This window comes from Oreochromis aureus, linkage group 4, assembly GCF_013358895.1.
Source record: "Oreochromis aureus strain Israel breed Guangdong linkage group 4, ZZ_aureus, whole genome shotgun sequence".
Classification (NCBI taxonomy): domain Eukaryota; kingdom Metazoa; phylum Chordata; class Actinopteri; order Cichliformes; family Cichlidae; genus Oreochromis; species Oreochromis aureus.
The window spans coordinates 29,107,160-29,125,777 of NC_052945.1; the positions used below are offsets into that span (position 1 = coordinate 29,107,160).

Below are 18,618 nucleotides of genomic sequence, written 5' to 3' on the forward strand. Positions count from 1 at the left end.
CACTCTGTGGCATGTGTTGCATTAAGTAAGTACCTTCTTTTGGGATTGCATCAGAAGGGCTGGTAACACGGTTGAAGCAATTAATATGACGATGAAGTACATCCAATGCAAACTGCTGGCTTTTAAAAAAATTCTTCCTGAAACAGTGACTGTTGTTAAAAAAGATTTTTTTTTCAGTTAGTTTTTGATATTCTTCTACGAGACTTCAGCAGAAGTCATGTATTACAGCTGATTTGCATAAGTGTTCTCTGGCTGCTGACATTGCTTGAAATTTCTGACCGCTTCTCCATGTGAAATTCCTTCTGTTGCAACATGTTTGAGGCTTTTCTTGCATGTGCTGCCCATTCCAAATCCCCCACAACATTTCAGTGGGATTCAAATCTTGGCTATTTCACAACCCTCCATTTCTTCTTTTTGAGCCATTCCACGGTGGATTCGCCAGTGTGCTAAAGATCCCTGTTCTGCTTAAACTTCCATTTCTGGTTTAGCTTTCAGACTTTTCACATAATTGAATCAATGACCAGAAGCTCCTCTCCTCTTTGCCTGTATGTTACATGAGAGCATGCAAAGACTCTACCAACTTGCTCTGGCCAGAAATGTGAGCCTTTCCCTCAGGCTAGTTTTGGCATACAAAGCCATTCTCTCTCTCCTTGCATGCTTTCCATGCAGATGGAATTTTAGACACATGGACTTTGACACCAACACTTGCAAGAGGAAGTCCTCTGATGACATTTTGGGGTTGTTGTGAAGACTCCTTTTTGTTTCTTTTTGGCCAGGCAAGCCAGTTTTTTTTCTTTTTAACAGTGAAATTAGTCATTTGAAATAATGTGGCGAGTTTTGAATAAAATGCCTCATTAAACTCACATTAAAGTCAAATGCTTTGCTGAAGGTCTCTTCAGAGCTTGACGTGGCAACAGCAAACACTTCAACAGCAAAAAGGACGGCAGACCGGCGATGTCAAGAGTTTATATAAGAAGTTTGCAATAACAGGACCCTGGTCTGGAATACCTGAATGTGGATCTGATTAATGATGGTATTTTTTTTTAAATATAATACTTACTGGAATCATGGAAATACTTCAGGTTGTCTGATGTTTGTTTCTTTTGACTGTCACTTTTATGTGTTGTCTTTCTGTTTCTAAAACGATCAAGACTTGGGATGGAGTGTGTCACCTGACTGTATACTTGTGGGTTTTATTTTGGTAATAATGATATACTATGTGTTATAGAAACTGTGTTAAAAAAACAAAAACTTTACTTTCATAAAAAAATCTGAATACTTTACTCAAGTTACATACTTTCACAGTACTTTACCTTAGTACTTCACTTTTCAGTTGTTTCATTATATATTTGCAGATGATACACTGACTCTACTAAATTTCAATTATTTGATACTTTAAGGTACTACTTACATTATTTCTTTGTCAATACATTATAATGACCATTATTACTAAAGGGTAAACTGACATTAATTAACAACAACATAAATATTAGGGCTTACTACAGTTGTTTTGTATGAAATTATTATCATGTGCTATGTATAAGTAGGCAGGGGTGGTTGCACCGCGATACACCACAACACTGGGGACTGCAGTTTGTGTCCTGTTTAGTCACAAAAGCAGTTGTGTTCAAATTGGAATTTGTCCATTGAATCAAAACACAATGAATTTACAGTAAAGTCAGTCTCATTAGTGCTTCGAGTTCAGTCTCACTGATCAGTAATGTACAGAACAGATAATAACATTTGTAATCATTAACCAAACACAGAACACAGTGTATAAAGTGTTATGTGTACAGATGTCATTGTCTCATATCATCTATGATGCAATACGCAACACAATTTATAACTCATATATAAACTCGAAACAAAGATCCTACTAATAATAGCATAACTAACGACTGGCAAACCAGAATATAATTAATCATTACAAAATGACAAAATAAACAGTGACACCGTTCTGTACAGTAAAGTGTAATTAACTAAAAATGTATTAGCAGTGGTTATTACAGTGTTATATCTCCCTGAGGAAATTCCCAAACTGCCCATAAGTGTAGAAGGTACTTAAAAAACACCTTCACCAGTTGCAACATTTAAGTGATGTACATATTAATTAATCAAAAAATGTATTTTTTGAAAGTATGCCTTTGCTTTGATGTTTAACTACAGCAGTTTTGCTTATTTTAACAAATGAAATCATGCACACAGTGCTGAAAACACTGAGCTCACGTATCGACAGCTCGATTCCAAATTGCCGTTTTCTGTTGGTCTTACTCAAATATCTTTCTAAATCACAGTTTTGCAAACTCAAATTGCATCATTTAGCACGCTCTGTTCACCTAGGAACACTGGGCTTCAAAATGCAGATTTCCAATGAGTCATTCTGCATTTATGCAAAGTCAATTCGAAGAACATTTCAGTCATGTGTCAGAATACAAAAGGGATCTTAAGTGACTTCTCCAGGTGTTAGGCAAGAAGATGGAGCAGCAGGAACACAGACAGTGGCAGGCAATTTGCTTTTTGCTTTTTTGTCAGTTCAGCTGAAGAGCTTTGTGTGTGTGTGTGTGTGTGTGTGTGTGTGTGTGTGTGTGTGTGTGTGTAACATGGCCTCAAGAAGCCTCTACTGACCACTTCTGATGGTAGTGTTTTGAATCCATCAGCAAGATGTCAGTTTTTCATAGCTGTGTGTATTGTTTTTGTGGAAGGAAACAGTTTGAGAGGACGGAACGTGGTTTTGCAAGAGATGCAAAGTAACTTATCAAAGCAGTGACCTTCGTTCATTTCGTGCAGAGAATTTGGAGAAACTGACCCACAGTTTCTGAAAATTGACATATTGCAGCCTTATTTTGAAAATGTTCAAACAACACAAGAACAAAAAGAAACAAAACAACACATAATGATCATAATCATAATAAATAACATGTTCAAAAAGGAGCAGGAAGAAGCATTAGCTTATTTAATGCCCCTTTTTCACTATTTAGTAACTCATAATCATCACTTTCCCCCTTCTGTTTGCCCCCTAACCTGTCATAAATCCTGCCTTACAATTTGTTACATGTATTTGGTTTTAAAACCTAAATGTATGCTAAGAGATATGGATATTTACAGATATATACATAAACACACATATATGCACTCACCCTTCTCCCTATACTTTGTGAAATCTCTATTTTTGTACCGTTTGTTTAAACATTTGCGTTTTCATCCTCTGCACACACAAACACGCAGAGCAAGGTGTGACCAACAGGGGGCGCAGGTTGACCACATATAACAATCGGAAAGGCGTATATTGATTTTTTAGCATTTGGGGGATTTTGATACACAAAGTAACCGACAAACATTGTTCAGATGTTACTATCACAGCGTTATTACATATTATGATACGCAAATATGTCATTCACAACAGCGTTACTATGGAGAGCCACATACGTGTTGACAAATGTACGCAGATACCGCATAACCTTTATTTATAGTATACCTATTTACACAAAATAAAACGCATTTAAAGAAATATTATTACTGTGGCGTGCTTACGCTGCTCACGCGTGTATTTCCCTCCGAGAAAAAAAAGAGTCACCGTGATTTGATCGCTGTGAATAAAGTGTCCGCCACATAAATACGCACAGAATTAGAGAAATGAGCCTGCGATCGAAGCACTCGTAAAAGTTTGACTTGGTAAACTTGCCCCCGGTGGGTTACTCGAAACTCTTCTCGTCACCCTCCCCGCTGACGTTTACGTACGCAGCCGTGGCGTGCCTGCAAGCCAAATAACATGGAGTCCTCTGCCTGGCATCTCCAAGGGATCCCTGCAAAACACCCGAGCGCCGATTAAAAAGAGCAAGTTCCTCCATGGGAGCAGTCAAAGCTTCTTGCCAGCATCGTCGCGGTGCGTAAAGCTTCAGCTCCGTCCTCAAAGTATGACGAACGGTGCTTAAAGAGGCAGCCTTTCCCTGCGATCCGCAAACCAGGCCGATTTCAGTGAGTATTTGCACTAAAAAAAAAACAAACCCTAAAAAAACCCTGCAGTTTATGGGCGTCTGGGTTTCAAAGGCAACGTGCACGGATGCGTTGTTGTTCCAAATCACCTGACAGCGACCGGATCGATAAGAGCCACGTCCTCTGAAGCGACAGAGGCCAACCCGTGGGACACCTTGATGTGCCCGGGCATTTTCCTGTCTTTTTTTTTTTTTTTTTTTCTAGAGGGGCAGCAGTGAGGACAAGGGCCTGAATATAAAGGCCACTTATTTATGTAACCATTCGAGCGCTCCGTTTCATTCTTTAAAACCAGACATATTGTGAAAATAGGTCAGACAGTCCGAAAGCTGCAGCTGCCAAAAAATTTTTAAAAGGAGAGAAAATACACAAGACAGCTGAACCACGACAGATTCTCCAGATTAAGCCATTAAATGAGGTTTTATCTGCTGATACATGGTGTGTTTTATGCTGGTTTAAAAAGCATTCTACGTGCAATTATCTCCAGGAAAGTTTTCCATCACGGAAAAACTTCAGTGCGAGTTCATGTGTGAATGTTTTCCAGAAGGAGAGGAGGCTGCACGATGTAGGCAGGCTGTTTACTAGTGGGACTCCATACTGTTCTCTGGGGGGGGGGGGACCATGGAGCCAGAAGGGGAACCCCTAACCCCAGGGACCAGCTATGGGCCCCCACCCATCGACTCAGCACAAAACCCCGTCACCCCAACTTTCCTCAACAGCACCTTAGAGGTAAGGCATCTTTTTTTTTCTTTTTTTTTAAAGATATGGTATTAAGTGCTGCCATTTTCACCCCCATCAACAATAAATTTTTTGTTTATTGTTACTACTTTCTAGTCTTCATGTTCTCCAAATCTGAGAGATGGCCTGATGTCTGCCAAATGCTCGTGGGGCCTCACTGGGGAGGAGGGCTCCAAGCAGAGTGAGGGCCCCCAGTCCAGTGCAGACCAAGGGAGGAGCGCACAGAGGAGATTCAAATCCTCAGCCTTTCCTTCCTCCTTAAGCTGGGACTCTGACTCTGAGAAGGAAACACTAGATGGTAACACACCTGTTGCACGCATGTAAAAACAATGATAGCAGTGCATTCTGCTGGAAAGCTAAATTAGTACTGAACCTATGTGCCTATCATTGTTGTCCCCTTATTGTTTTAAATGTTTTTCTGGTGTAGTCAGAAGTCTTTCAGTTTGCTCTCTCTGTAATCTGCTCAGCACTTTCTTTAACTGTGGATTTTACCTGTGAAGCTGTGAAGTGATGTTTCTGTGGTTGTGTGTTTTGTGCGCTGTCGTGCGTCAGAGGAGGAGCTACAGAACTTTTCTAACCCTCACGGTCTGGCTGCTCACAGTCCAGGATCTCCTTCTTCTGGACTAAGGTGAGGAGGAGGTGGTGTAGGAGGAAGGGTGATGAAATTTGACTTTAATGGATACCCACATAGAAAAGAAATATAACATTTAAAAAAGTCCCGTTAATTTCAAGACATATATAGTCATGAAAGGTGCTCCTTTAACATTTTTTATTTACAGCATAATGTTTACTTGAGTCATATTTAATAAATATCTTAAGAATTAACAGAGAAAAGGGGCAGCTTTCATGAGTAAGTAGTTATCCTTTAAAGAACTATAATATATGACTCATGAACAGTCAATATATTATTTTTTCTTTTCTATAAGGGTATGCAGCAAAGACTTTAGCAATACTAAGGTCATAAGGCAAAGTGGGCCTGGATACCAGTTACTTACATTAACTGGTTGCTTACTCAGTGCTGAGTGGGAACTTTTGAAAGAAACAGTGGTTCAACATTAGCAACACTCTTTAGCTGAGAGGTGGCTCAAAGCTATTGAGCGCAGCTGTTAGCTTAGCATAAAAGCACAAACGTTTAAAAGCCAAGCTCAGTTTGAATAGGTCTTCATTATGGCTAACTTTACTCTGTACAAAGATGAAGGTGCTTTTGTGTTTCATTGCATATTGCATATTCAGATGGCTGCACCTCCCTGAGCCTCTGCAGGACATTTCTTCCTGTTAAAAGGGAGTTTTTCCTTCTGAAGTTTGTCCTTCACAAGTGTTTGCTCAGTGGCGGTTATCTGTTTGTTGGGGTTTTCTTTATTATTGTAGGGTTTTTACCTTACAATATTAAGGGCCTTGAAGTGACTGTTGTTATGATTTGGAAACTGAACTGAATTTATTTTAATTTGAACAGATGCTATAAGCTAACTACAGCCCTGAGAGTCAGCTAGCTCTTGGATAAAAAACAAGACGATGGTCTGCTTCTAATTTCACTGGAAGATTTATTTGCAGGCTAGTTTGCAGCTTTTACATAGAGCAGTGTTCATATTTTGAAAACCCAGCTCATCCCTGAATTGTCAACAAATGCCCTTAGCTAGCTAAAAACAATAAATTTTAGCTCCCTGAGTCTAGTTAGCTGTCAAAAAGCTGCTGTTACCTATTACCTAAGTGAGTTATTATTGCTGGGTAAAGCACTTACAGCTTTCCCAACAATCCACATTTCTTAATAAGACAAGTGCTTAAACTTGTCAACATTCTTAAATTACAGCAATATAGTTTACAGTTTAGTACTTGCTGTAGTAAGATATGCTGTAATAATATGCTGTACAAGTTAGCATACCTTCTCAAACAGGCACCATAAAGCATTTCAAAAACATAGGTCTTGGTTTCCACCATTGAGAAAACAAGAAACAATGATGGAAACTGAAGGCCTACAACAGTCTTATATTAAAATGGGCCTTTCCTTCTATGTAGCCCTTATCAGAGAAGTTAGTTACTTATATATAGTTGGGTCCATAAGCTTTTGGAGAAGTTCAGAGCTTTAATTCAAGTTGTTTAACAAAAACATTGCATGGACTTTCTAGGAATTACAGTTATTTTTTAAACATTTCCCCCCATTTTCAGAGCCACAGAAGTATTTGGACATACAGCAAGTAAAATAAGTATTGAACACGCCACCAATTTTCTAAGTAAATATATTTCTAAATGTGCTATTGACACGAAATCCTCATCAGATGTCAGTAACAACTCATTCAGTCCACACATGCAAAGAAATCAAACCATAGATGTCCATAAATTAAGTGATCTTTAATAATGAGAAATGACATAGGGAAAAAGTATTGAAGAAAGGGAGGTTCAAAAAGGCATGGGAAGTCATATCAGCAGCTGAAATCTCTCAGTAATCAGAAAGCAATCCTGCCACTTAGTGCAAATGAATATCAGCTGGTTCAGTCTCAAATGATGGCCTATAAAAGATGTCTCATTATCAAGGTGTCACATTAGAAACATATTATGATGAGTAAAACCACTCAGCTCTCTCAAGACCGTTGCAACCTTATTGTTGCAAAACATACTGATGGCATTGGTTAGAGAAGAATTTCTAAACTAGTGAAGGTTCCAGTGAAAATGAAAAGTAATGCACGCCATATGCAAGACTCCATTGCTGAAGAAAACTCATAAAGGGTCTAAAGTTTGCTGAACTTTAGACCCGCTTTAGACAAGCCTGTGAAAAACTGGGAGAATTTAGACTGGTTAGATGATGTTTGGAGGCCAAAAGTCACTGCATACCAACAGTAAAGCTTGGAGGTGGGAGCATCATTGTGTGGCTGTTTTTTAGCATACAGCACTGGCATGCTTCGTATAATTGAAGGAAAGATGAATGGAAACATGTCCCGGGACATTCTTGATAAAAAAATCTGCTGCCACCTACCAGGATGATGATGATGAAGAAATGAGGGTGGACTCCGAGTTGCTTTCAGAGAAAGAAAATAAGGCTGCTAGAATGACCCAGCCAATCGTATGACCCGAATCCAATTAAAGATGTGTGGAAAGAACTAAAGCTCAGGGTTCAAAGAAGGGACCCACAGAAGTTTCAGGATGTGAACACTGTTTGTGTGGAAGAATGGGCCGAAATCACACCTGAGCATAGTTTCTCCACACAGGAGGAGTCTTCACGCTGTCATCACCAACAAAGGCTTTTGTATCACATCATTTATAGACATCTATAGTCTGATTTCTTTGCATGTGTGGAAAATTTCATGTCAGTAGCACCTTTAGAAATATATTTACTTAGAAAATTGATGACGTGTTCAATACTTATTTTATTTGCTGCAAATATAAAGACTCTAGAGTCTTTATATTTGCAGATTCTCTAGATTCTCATCTAATACTAGATGAGAATCCTTTGCAGTAGGTGACTAGACCACATAGACATACCCACATGCTGTTTCCTTCCTTGAGATGCTTGCTAGGCCTTTACTGCAGGCTCCTTTAGGTACTACTTGTTTGTGGGTGTCTGCATTCAGCTTTGTATTAAATAACTGAAAACTGTTCTCCTGCATTCAGATTAGGTAACTGGACTTTTAAGAATATCCTTATTCCTTTGTCTTGAGAAACTCTGAGTTTCAGTTACTCTGAGTAATTATCCATTAACACAGTAAAGTGCAGTTCCATTAGTTTTGCAGCATTTATTTGAATCTGAGTATAGGCCTGTACACTAAACGTGTATTTTTTCTAATCTATATTTCTAATCTTTTTCATTTTTCATTTTAACCTCGTTGTAAACCCTCTGTATTTCCATTCATGAAGGCGTCTCTTGATTGTAGACTTTGACAATGATACGTCTACCTCTTTGACTGTTCTTAACTTGGAAAGGAATTCTGCAATCATCCAATTTAGCTTTCTTCTGTGGCCTTTCAAGCCTTTTGGCGATGTGAAGTTGGCCAGTGCAATCATTCATTTTAAGCATGTACCAAATTGTTTACTTGCCCACTCCTTTCTTCTAACTTTCTGATAAGTTTATTTTGATCTTTCAGCCAAACGATGGCCCCTCTCACTTGCAACACCTCTTTGGGCTTCATTTTCAGAGTTCTAGTGAACGGATACTAAATGCAAGTTGAATACTTGGAATCGGATCTAGATAGATCTGCTTATTTTGTCAAGGAATAACAAAGGAACAGGCCTCACCTGGCCATGAAAGGTCCAATTACTTTTGCGCCTGGCTGTAAATCCTAAACAGTCAATGGAATTTTTTTTAAACCTCTCAAGTTAAAGTTGGAAGTTTGCACTTTAGTAACGTCTTGATTGTTTGATTTAAAATCCACTGTGGTGATGTAAAGAGGCAAAATTAAACCTAATTAGACCTAACTGTATGTTATGAACTTGCATGTTCAACTTTTGCATTTAGCTATAAATTAGATGCACAGGAATCTTTCAAAGAATTATTTTTACCTGATTCTTTGAAAGATAGCATATTAGTGTATTTCCTAAAGTGCCGAACACACTATTGTCTTTACTGAAACATATTACAATTATAGTTATATAGTGGACATAATGTTTAGACTCTCAGCTTTCATTTGTGGGGATCCACAGTCAAATTCAATGAAGAGTTTCAGCTCCTTAATGCAGGCCACCGTCTTTTTAAAGGGACTAAAAGTAATGGGACAATTGACTCAAAGGCTATTTAACAGACAGATGTGGGAAATTCTTTCATTATGTCATTATAAATTAAGCAGATAAAAGGCCTGGAGTTCATTTGAGGTGTGTTGATTGCATTTGGAAGATATTTCTGTAAACAGACAAAATTCGGTCAAAGGAGCTGTCCATGTAGGTGAAACACGCCATCCTTAAGCTGGGAAAACAGAAAAAAAAACATCCAAGAAATTGCTATAATATTAGGAGTGGCAAAATCTACAGTTCGGTACATCCCCAGAAAGAAAGAAAGCACTGCTGAACTCAGCAATGCAAAACGACCTGGACGTCCATGGACGATAACAGTGGTGGATGATCACAGAATCATTTCCATGGTGATGAGAAACCCCTTCACAACAGCCAGCCGAGTGAACAACATTCTCCAGGAGTTAGGCGTATCGATATCCAAGTCTACCATAAAGAGAAGACTGCATGAAAGTAAATACAGAGGGTTTACTGCAAGGTGCAAGACCTCAAATTTAGAGAAGCTAGATTGGACTTTGCCAACAAAAACATCTAAAAAAAAAGCCAACACAGTTCTGGAAAAACATTCTTTGACAGATGAAACAAAGACCAACCTCTACGAGAACGATGGCAAGAAAAGGCGTGGAACAGCTCATGATCCAAAGGACAACGCATCATCTGTAAAACACGGGGGAGGCAGTGTGATGATTTGGGTGTGCATGGCTGCCAGTGGCATTGAGACACTAGTGTTTATTGAGGATGTGACACAGGACAGAAGCAGCCGAATGAACTCTGAAGTGTTCAGAGACGTACCGTCTGCTCAAATCTAGCTAAATATAGTTGGGCGGGGTTTCGTAATAGAGACGGACAATGACCCAAACATACAGCCAAAGCACCCCAGGAGTTTATTAAACCAAAGAAGTGGAATATTCTTCAATGGCCAAGTCAGTCATCTGATCTTGACCCAATTGAGCATGCATTTCACTTGTTGAAGACTTTGCACAGAAAGGCCCTCAAACAAACAGCAACTGAAAGTAAAGGCCTGGCAAAAAAGGGTTCCCTCATTAAAAAGAAGAAACCCAGCATCTGGTGATGTCCAAGAGTTCAAGACTTCAGACTGTTATTGCCAACAAAGGGTTTTCAACCAAGTATTAGAAATGAACATTTTATTTTCAGTTATTTAATTTGTCCAATTACTTTTGATCCCCTGAAATGAAGGGATTGTGTTAAAAATGCTTTTAGTTCCTCACATTTTTATGCAATCTTTTCTTTTAACCCACTAAATTAAAGCTGAAAGTCTGCACTTCAGCTGCATCTGGGTTATTTCATTTAAAATCATTGTGGTAATGTACAGAACCAAAATTAGAAAAAACTTGTCTCTTACCAAATTTTTATGGACCTAACTGTAGTTTAAAACATTCCCAGCATTTCCATGTTTATAATTACACATCCCTTAGTTAGCTAAAACCCACGAAATTCCCTGAAAAGATGGAGGACTTGACCTCAGCGGTGGCAATGGGCCTGAGAATAAGAAATATGAGGCCACACATGATTTCTGATTTTTTCCTGAATACAGGCAGATACTTTATTTTTTATTACGAATATAATGTCATTATTTTTCTTTCTGATGGCATCCAGACTTGATAGTGAAGATGACCAAGTACCTGATAAAATGCAGCACTTCCATAGTAAGACTGGCATGTCTACACCCGCTGAGGGGCACAGTGATAACAATGAGAGCACAAAGACAGAGGAGCCAAATACATCCCAGCCTGGCCAAACAGAATGTAAGTACCATACTGAATAAACTTAGTCTGCCTGCACACTCGATAGCTTTCTTTTTTAAATCTTTTCTTTCACTGAGAATTCTCCTGCTTGCTTTGCAGTAGCAGACAGCAAAGTCTGGAATGTATCTGAGGGAGCTGAGCCATTCCTGTCTAAAGTAAAACCAAAGGAAGGTTGCCAAATGGAGGAGGAGGAGGTGGTGCTGGACAACGGCAAGGGAGAAAAAAAGCCCAAGGGAAAGGAAACCAAGGAGCCTGAGAGAGATGTGTACACCTTCCCCGGAGACTCGGACCAAGAGAGTCCCCCTCCTGCCCCCTGGGCTCATTGCACATTCATTCAGCGGTGCAGAAAAAAGAGGGTCTTGCTCAGGCCCTTCTCAGGACTTGGCACCTTAAAGCGTACGTTGCCTGAGACTGCCAAATTGGCAAGACCTAGTCCTCAAAAATCTGAAACAGTACAGCTGAATCGAGGTGGAGGGGTTTATGACTTTGAGGAGGTCAGCTTTGGAGAGGGAGGGGTGGAACCCATAAAGTTCAGAGACAGAGGTGGGATAAGAGACAAAGAAGGAGAAGAGAGTGGGGTGGAGACAGATAAAGAGATTTTCACGTGTGTGGAGTGTAGCATTTATTTTAAAAAGCAGGTCCACCTGCAAGAACACATGATTGAGCACAATCAGAGTGGCGCAGGGGGTGTCAGGCGGTTAGGAAAGGGCAGCCGCTTTCGGTGTATTGAGTGTGGATGGAACCTGCCAAATCGACTTGCACTTGCTGACCACCATAGAAGGCACGAAGAGTCACGACTGAAGATCCTGGAAGAAATTGAGAAACTGAATGAAAATGGGAAAGCAAAAGAATTTCAGACACTGGACAGCAAGGTGTTGAAAAATAGAAGCATAGACCCGACAATTATAGAAAATACCAGCCAAGGCTCAATACTAAGCAAGGTGGTAGACCCAGACACGGTCAAATCTCCACCTCTATCGCCAGTGTCAACACTGGATATAGACCCAGGAGTCCTTGACCTAAATGCACCCCCGCTAAACTCAGTTCGAACCCCAACTCAGACCCGAGCTCTCTCTGCCTACCGTCGCCGCTTTGTCTGTACCAAGTGTAACTTCAGCACAAGAACATCCCAAGCACTAGCTAATCACTCCAAGACCCACACCAGGAAAAAGCCCACTCTCCAATCAGAATCTTCTTCCCCTGGTTCACCACCCAGTTTGGCATCTACTTCCCTGACCTGTGGTCACTGTGGCTTCCTGACCTCAAGTGAATCCATACTGAGGGAACACCGGGCACTCGTTCATCCAGGAGAGATCGACGAGTCTGGACAGCATTTAAAGCCTAGTATGGGAGCAAGAATTGTAAAACCCAACCTAGACCCCGAGTTCGTCTATGAGTCCGGATCTCAGCATGATGCAACTCAAGGCAAAAGCCAGCAAGCAGTTACTGCTTCTGATGACAGCAGAACACCAGACGGCACCACAGCTCGGCCTGTGAGACAGGTGGTCTTCAACAGGAGATTCAGCACAAGAGGCAAGACTTGGACTGATCTGGCCAAGCTTGACACCACTGTGGATGGTGAAAAGCTGCCTGAGAGTGAAGAGGAAGAGCAGGACCAAGATCAGAAGTCAGAGTTTAAGACAGAGCTGTGTCGGGAAGAGGAAAGCTCATCAGTGGCAGTCAGGCCTCAGACCAGAGCACGATCCAACATGGGTGAGACTAAATAAGAACTCCATTGTTAATTTCAGAATTATAGTTTACCCTTGATTGATAGGAATGACTAATAATTAGCTAATTATTATTATTATTTATTTATTTTTATTCAGATTTCTTGATGTGCATGCAGTGCCTGCTGTTTGAGTTAGAGTTCTTGATAATTTTAATCAAAAGTGCATTTTCTGTCCTTGATAGATGATGGCTCATCGCTGCAGAGTGCTCCATTACCGCTCTCCACCAAGAAGAGCGAAAAGAACGATGACAAGCAGGAAACGGAAAAAGACGGGAAGGTTTTCTTTCTGAGGAGGAGCACCAGGGTCGCTGCCGCTCCTGTAGAAATTGACAGCGACGACGACGAAGACATTGACGAGGAACGTGTGCGACGTTTCCTGTCAGAGGGCGTCCTGGATGAAGACAAAGACGAGATTGATGAGGACACAGAGGCGCTGAAGAGCGTGGAGAGGAAATGCCCCTACTGCCCCGATCGATTTCATAATGGAATTGGGCTTGCCAATCACGTGAGAGGCCACCTGAACCGTGTGGGCGTCAGCTACAACGTGCGTCACTTCATATCCCCGGAGGAAGTCAACGCGATTGAGAAGAAGTTTTCTTATCAGAAGAAGAAAAAAAAAGGTCAGCACCCTGCCGCATGTGTTTTATTAGACTATGTAGATGTCTTTGCAGATTTGGAACCCTGTCTTTTTTATTGTGTCTGGAGTAAAACATCTTTACAATGAAGACTCTGATATAGGCTATCATATCTCACTTAAATACCCTTTTTTTACATTTTACATGACAAGTTTTTACATTTTTTTCATATTTTTCTCCCTGTTTAATTTTTTGTTGATGTGATGAACACTTTGAGAAATGTGTATTGACTTTCTATAATATAAAGCAGTGGTTTATAACCTACTGGCTAGTTCTCTGGCTTAAACCATGTCCACACATTTATGCCTATTTTTGTACCTGATGTTTGCAGATGTTCATGTAGCTAATCTGATAAATTTACATGTCAGCTAGCTAATTAGCTAGTGTTAGGGTCATCATGACTAATGATGACTTAAACCTCCAAAAGTTAACCTGCTTGTCTCTTCCCGTGTTTTCTTTGTTTATGGTTTTTGGATTAGTTCAAGTTCAAATTCAAGTTTATATATAAAGCACTTTTAAAACATCTGTTGACCAAAGTACTGTACAATAAAAATAGTCAAGGCAAAAGACATAAAACAGGATAAAGGTAGAAGGGAATAGAATCATAGAATGATAATAAATAAAAACAATAGTAACAGGCTCATACTGATTTAAAAGCAAGAGAATAAAAATGGGTCTTTAGAAGGGTTTTAAAAGTATCCAGTGTTGAGGAGGTCCTGATATGCAGAGGCAAAGTGTTCCACAATTTATGAGCAGTCACCACAAATGCCCGGTCTCCTCCGTGTTTTAATTTGGACCTTGGGACAACTAGGAGCATTTGGTCTGCAGACCTCAAAGATCTTGCAGGTGTATACCAGGTTAGTAGATCGGAATTACATTTTAATAAATGCAATCCCACGTTCGCTCTTTATAGAGACTCTTTACCTTCATATTCTGCTTTTTAACAAGCAGAAAGCAGACGCCAGAAAGTTTAATCTTTGATCTGCATATTCATATGCAGATATCTGTTCATACAGATAAGTCCAACAGTAACCCAACAGTTGGTGGAGGCATTTGACTTGAGACCACCCAGATAGGGGTGCTAAAGGAAAGTTCTCTTGAGAGCCATGATTATACGAAGTTTCATGGCAGTTATTTTTGCGGTTGGCTTGACCACAGTGGTAACTCAGCAAATGACCAACAGACCAACACACCAGCATTGTGGTGTGTGGGGTTTTTTTTTTAATGGAAAAGCTGTTCTATCAATTTGTGGGGGTCAGAATAAAAAAACAAACAAACAAAAGGTTGGGAACCACTGGCATGACGTGCCTTACTTCACATTCAATCATTTGCATTGCTTCTTTCCCCTGTAGTTGCCAACTTTGACCCGGACACTTTCAGTGTGATGCACTGTGAGTTCTGTAGTGCTGGCTTCGATACCCGGGCTGGCCTGTCGAGCCACGCTCGGGCCCACCTCCGTGACTTCGGCATCACTAACTGGGATGTTACCATCTCCCCGATCCACATCTTGAGGGAGCTGTTCTCCAGCAGGCCCGACCTCGTAATCCCCACGGCTCCCCCTCGGAGTTCTGGCTCTCCAGTGGAGGAGGACGAGGACGATGATGAAGACGAGAAAGACCTAGAGGATGAAGGGGAGGGAATTGTTGAAGTAAAGCTGGAGGAGGAGACAAGCGAAAGGACCCTGAGTGCTGCTGTTTCTGATGTGCTGCCTTCAGCATCTCCGCAACCCTGGAAGAAGCAGGACGGAGCAGAAGAGTGTAAAGGTAGACTGAGTTTCTATTATTGGTCCATCTTTAAAAGTGGGAATGTGATAAACAGACCTTACTTATTGGTTGTGTGATTAATCTGCTGGCTGCTGATGGCTCTGATGGGTCACTACCTGTCCATGTTTGAAGTTTGTGCTTGGCTCTCTGTTGCCTCATAAAACCAAGATAGAAGGAGATCATGATAAAGCTTTAAAGCAGTTAGAAATGTGTTTTGAAGTTACTGCCTGTCCTCGGTGTAAAGTGTTGGAGTCAGGTGGCTGCTGAGAAAAATCAGCCTTTGCGCGAGTGTGTGTGTGTGTGAGAGAGAGCTGGAAAGAGTGAGAGAATCCCTGATGCCCATGGTTGATGTGGCACTCGGTGCATTTATCCCAACCTCCGCCTCCACTCGATTGGTCACGCCTTAGCTTAGCGGTGCATATGGGGGCAAAATGGCTGCTTCCACCTCCCCGCAGACCCAAACAATAGCGGAAAAACTGTCTGGCTTCAGCTGCCGGGAGTCCGATGCACTGCGGTTGCGGACCGGTGAGTACCGCGCGCCGTAATTCCCGTGCACCGCGTGCCCTCGGATCGCGCGGCGGCGGCGGCTTCTTTGCACTGCACGTCTGGCGCCGCATCTTCTGTCACAATGTAGCCAGATAACAGCCATTAAAAAGAAAGAAAGAAAGAGAGAGAGAAAGAAAGAAAAACTCTTTATCACGTTGGAGACCGCGTAAAGAAAATGAGTGTCGCGTGCAGGTAGCCTGTGACACGCATGTCAGAAGCTCATAAAGCGGGTCATTGTTATTGTTTCGGGTGTTCCTGATTTTGCATGCGGGGATAGATTGTATGCATTTTGCTTGTTGTGATACTGTTGTTGCAGTTTGTTTTTTCTTTTCAATACATATATGTGTGAGTGTGTGTGTCTGTGTGCTTTCCCCCCTCTATTATACACGTATCGAATGACGTCCAGTATTTCCAATGCTGCAGGATCTCTAAAATTACCTACAGTTGCCCAATCCTCGCCATTTTACTTTGCTTTGATTTTTGATAGAGGACACGCTGTGCCTTCAAGTGCATGCATTTGTGCATGTCTTTTCTCTCTCCCCCTACAATAAACTGACCGCGAGAATAGTCGGGAAACGTGGTAACTTTGTTGACCCAAGTAGCAGCAGTTAGTAACCGGTAATCTTATTGCAACTTATCCGGATCAACCAAGTATAATGGAAGTATCACTTTTACTTGGAAGTGTCGGGTTGCTCACTCTCTCTCCGCCCGAACGGGCACAAAGTTAGCGTTTGCCACTTTGCCTCCGATCTTAGAAATTAGCCCTGTGATTATTTGGCGTTGTCTTTAGCATAATAAACGGTGTTATAACGCTGCGTTCCGGGGTGTCACATCGCTGCTCTTTTACAGTCAAGAGATGAACTGACAAGCGCAGAGCCGCCCACCAGACAAAAAGCATTGTCTGTCTCCACGTCTCTTTTGATTTACCGATTTGTCGCAGAAAATGGCACTTTTGTCCCAGGAATGTCTGACTGCGGGGAACCAAGACTGCCGCGTTTGTTTCATACTGTAGTGCAGTTATTACTTTTTTTGTTTTGTTCCTTGGCTTTTTTTTTCTTGACAGGGATTCATTACTTGAATTGTTTTTATGCATATTTCCCCCACAGAATGCGCTGCTGTAACAAGGAGTGAGAAAATAACAGGGCAATGAGCTCACAGGACTGAGCTGATTTTTCAGCTCACAGCCTGATTCTTTTCTTCTTTTATCCACATATACATGCATTTAATGCGTGCATATGCGTTTGATGCAGTTTATTTATTTATTTCCCCAATGTATAATTAGCTTTGAGATGCATCCCTCAGACTGCTATTTAATGTGATTTGTCATGACATTCATCACTTAGCCTAATTACTGTGGATTTTCTGCACTTAACACGGATACGGTTGTGTTTTTAGGCGATGACGGGGAGGGAGCGGAGGAAGAAGATGAGGAGGAGCTGCAGCAGCTTTCAGCCCTGGACGGTTTGAGCTCAAGCCCTGGGAAAACGGGGCCGCGCGGTGTGAACACGGACAGCCTCTCTCCTGGGGAGGATGCAGACACCACGGGTGAGGCAGGAATGTGGGAATGCTGACCTCAGAGTGTTTACAGGGGATTGGATTTGCTACAGCCAAGCCTCATCATAGCTGTCAGCGGGAAAACTGTAGTGGTAACAGAGATGCTACAAGAGAGGGGGTTATCACAAGGGAAATCCTGAGAGGAAGACAAATCTTTTAGGGGGTAATTAGAGCACCCCTAGTACTGTGTTACTTGTATTCTGGGATATCTGTGGTCTCTAGAATAACCCGTGCCACCTGCTGCTGGTTTTAAAATTGGGGTGGCTGTCGCTCAGGAAGTAGAGCAGGTCGTCTGCTAATCTGAAGGTTGGTGGTTCAATCCCTGACTGCTCCAGTCTGCATGCCAAAGTATCCTTGGGGAAGATACTGAACCCTAGGATGCTCCCTGTGTGTTCATCAGAGTGTGAATGTTAGATTATGATGAATGTGTGTGTGTGTGAATAAGGCTCGTAGTATAGATGCTTTGTATGCAGAGTAGAAAAGCACTATGTAAGCGCTCAAGCTGCCTAAAAACCGATGTCATCTGTAGCGGTTTGAAATATTTATAACATTTGTAAGACACAGCTTATTACCCAGTCTTATGCCGTCTTTCACACTTGTGCAGACAACAAATTGAAGTGTGAGGTGTGCGAAGCTCAGTTTGAGACCAGGCGCGGCCTCTCCATCCACGCCCGCTCTCACTTGCGCCAGCTGGGCATCACCGTTTCAGACGGCAGCGGGACCTCCATCGAGCTCCTTCGCCGGATTGCCAAGGAGCGCAAAATAAGCTCGTCTCTTCAGGAGCCGCTCGTAGCCGAGAGCCCCTCCCCGTCCGTTGCCCCAAAAGATGAGGACATGGACTTAGACGAGAAACCCATCCCTCTGTCCCTCTTGGCCAAAGCAGCAAAAGCAGTGCCGCCCTCGTCCTCCTCTACACCTTCTCCGGGCGCCTCTCCAGCTCCGGCTCACTCCGGCTCCCCTTCCTTGGTAGTGAAGAAAGCCCCCATTTCCTCTCTACTACCTGTGTCTTCCCCCTTGCGCTCTCCTGAGCACAAGGCAGGGGGCATAAAAAACCTGACCTCTAACCTATCCGGCTCAGCACCCATTGCAACAGCCAAACCCCTCTGGGCGCCCGAGGAGAATGATGCTCCTCTTAACCTCAGTAAGTGTTGCTGCCCTAGCTGATGACTGTTTTATCTGTTCAT

The 18,618-nt window shown here is 41.9% G+C and overlaps 1 protein-coding gene across 4 annotated transcripts in view; it reads left to right on the forward strand.

The window, feature by feature from the left end:
• The first annotated feature begins 112 nt into the window (after nucleotides 1-112).
• The window catches only part of si:ch211-194b1.1 (protein Wiz), a 33,462-nt gene continuing 14,956 nt past the window's right edge, over nucleotides 113-18,618 (forward strand). For 3 of the 4 annotated variants that reach the window (XM_039610984.1, XM_039610986.1, XM_039610987.1), the window contains exons 1-10: nucleotides 113-3,975; nucleotides 4,535-4,719; nucleotides 4,825-5,026; nucleotides 5,281-5,356; nucleotides 11,059-11,207; nucleotides 11,307-12,920; nucleotides 13,119-13,556; nucleotides 14,924-15,334; nucleotides 17,276-17,425; nucleotides 18,039-18,575. In XM_039610984.1, coding sequence (XP_039466918.1) covers nucleotides 4,612-4,719; nucleotides 4,825-5,026; nucleotides 5,281-5,356; nucleotides 11,059-11,207; nucleotides 11,307-12,920; nucleotides 13,119-13,556; nucleotides 14,924-15,334; nucleotides 17,276-17,425; nucleotides 18,039-18,575 — 3,685 coding nt within the window. In that variant the 5' untranslated portion in view covers nucleotides 113-3,975; nucleotides 4,535-4,611. The remainder of the gene's footprint in view (nucleotides 3,976-4,534; nucleotides 4,720-4,824; nucleotides 5,027-5,280; nucleotides 5,357-11,058; nucleotides 11,208-11,306; nucleotides 12,921-13,118; nucleotides 13,557-14,923; nucleotides 15,335-17,275; nucleotides 17,426-18,038; nucleotides 18,576-18,618) is intronic. The other variant, XM_039610985.1, reaches the window with a different exon arrangement.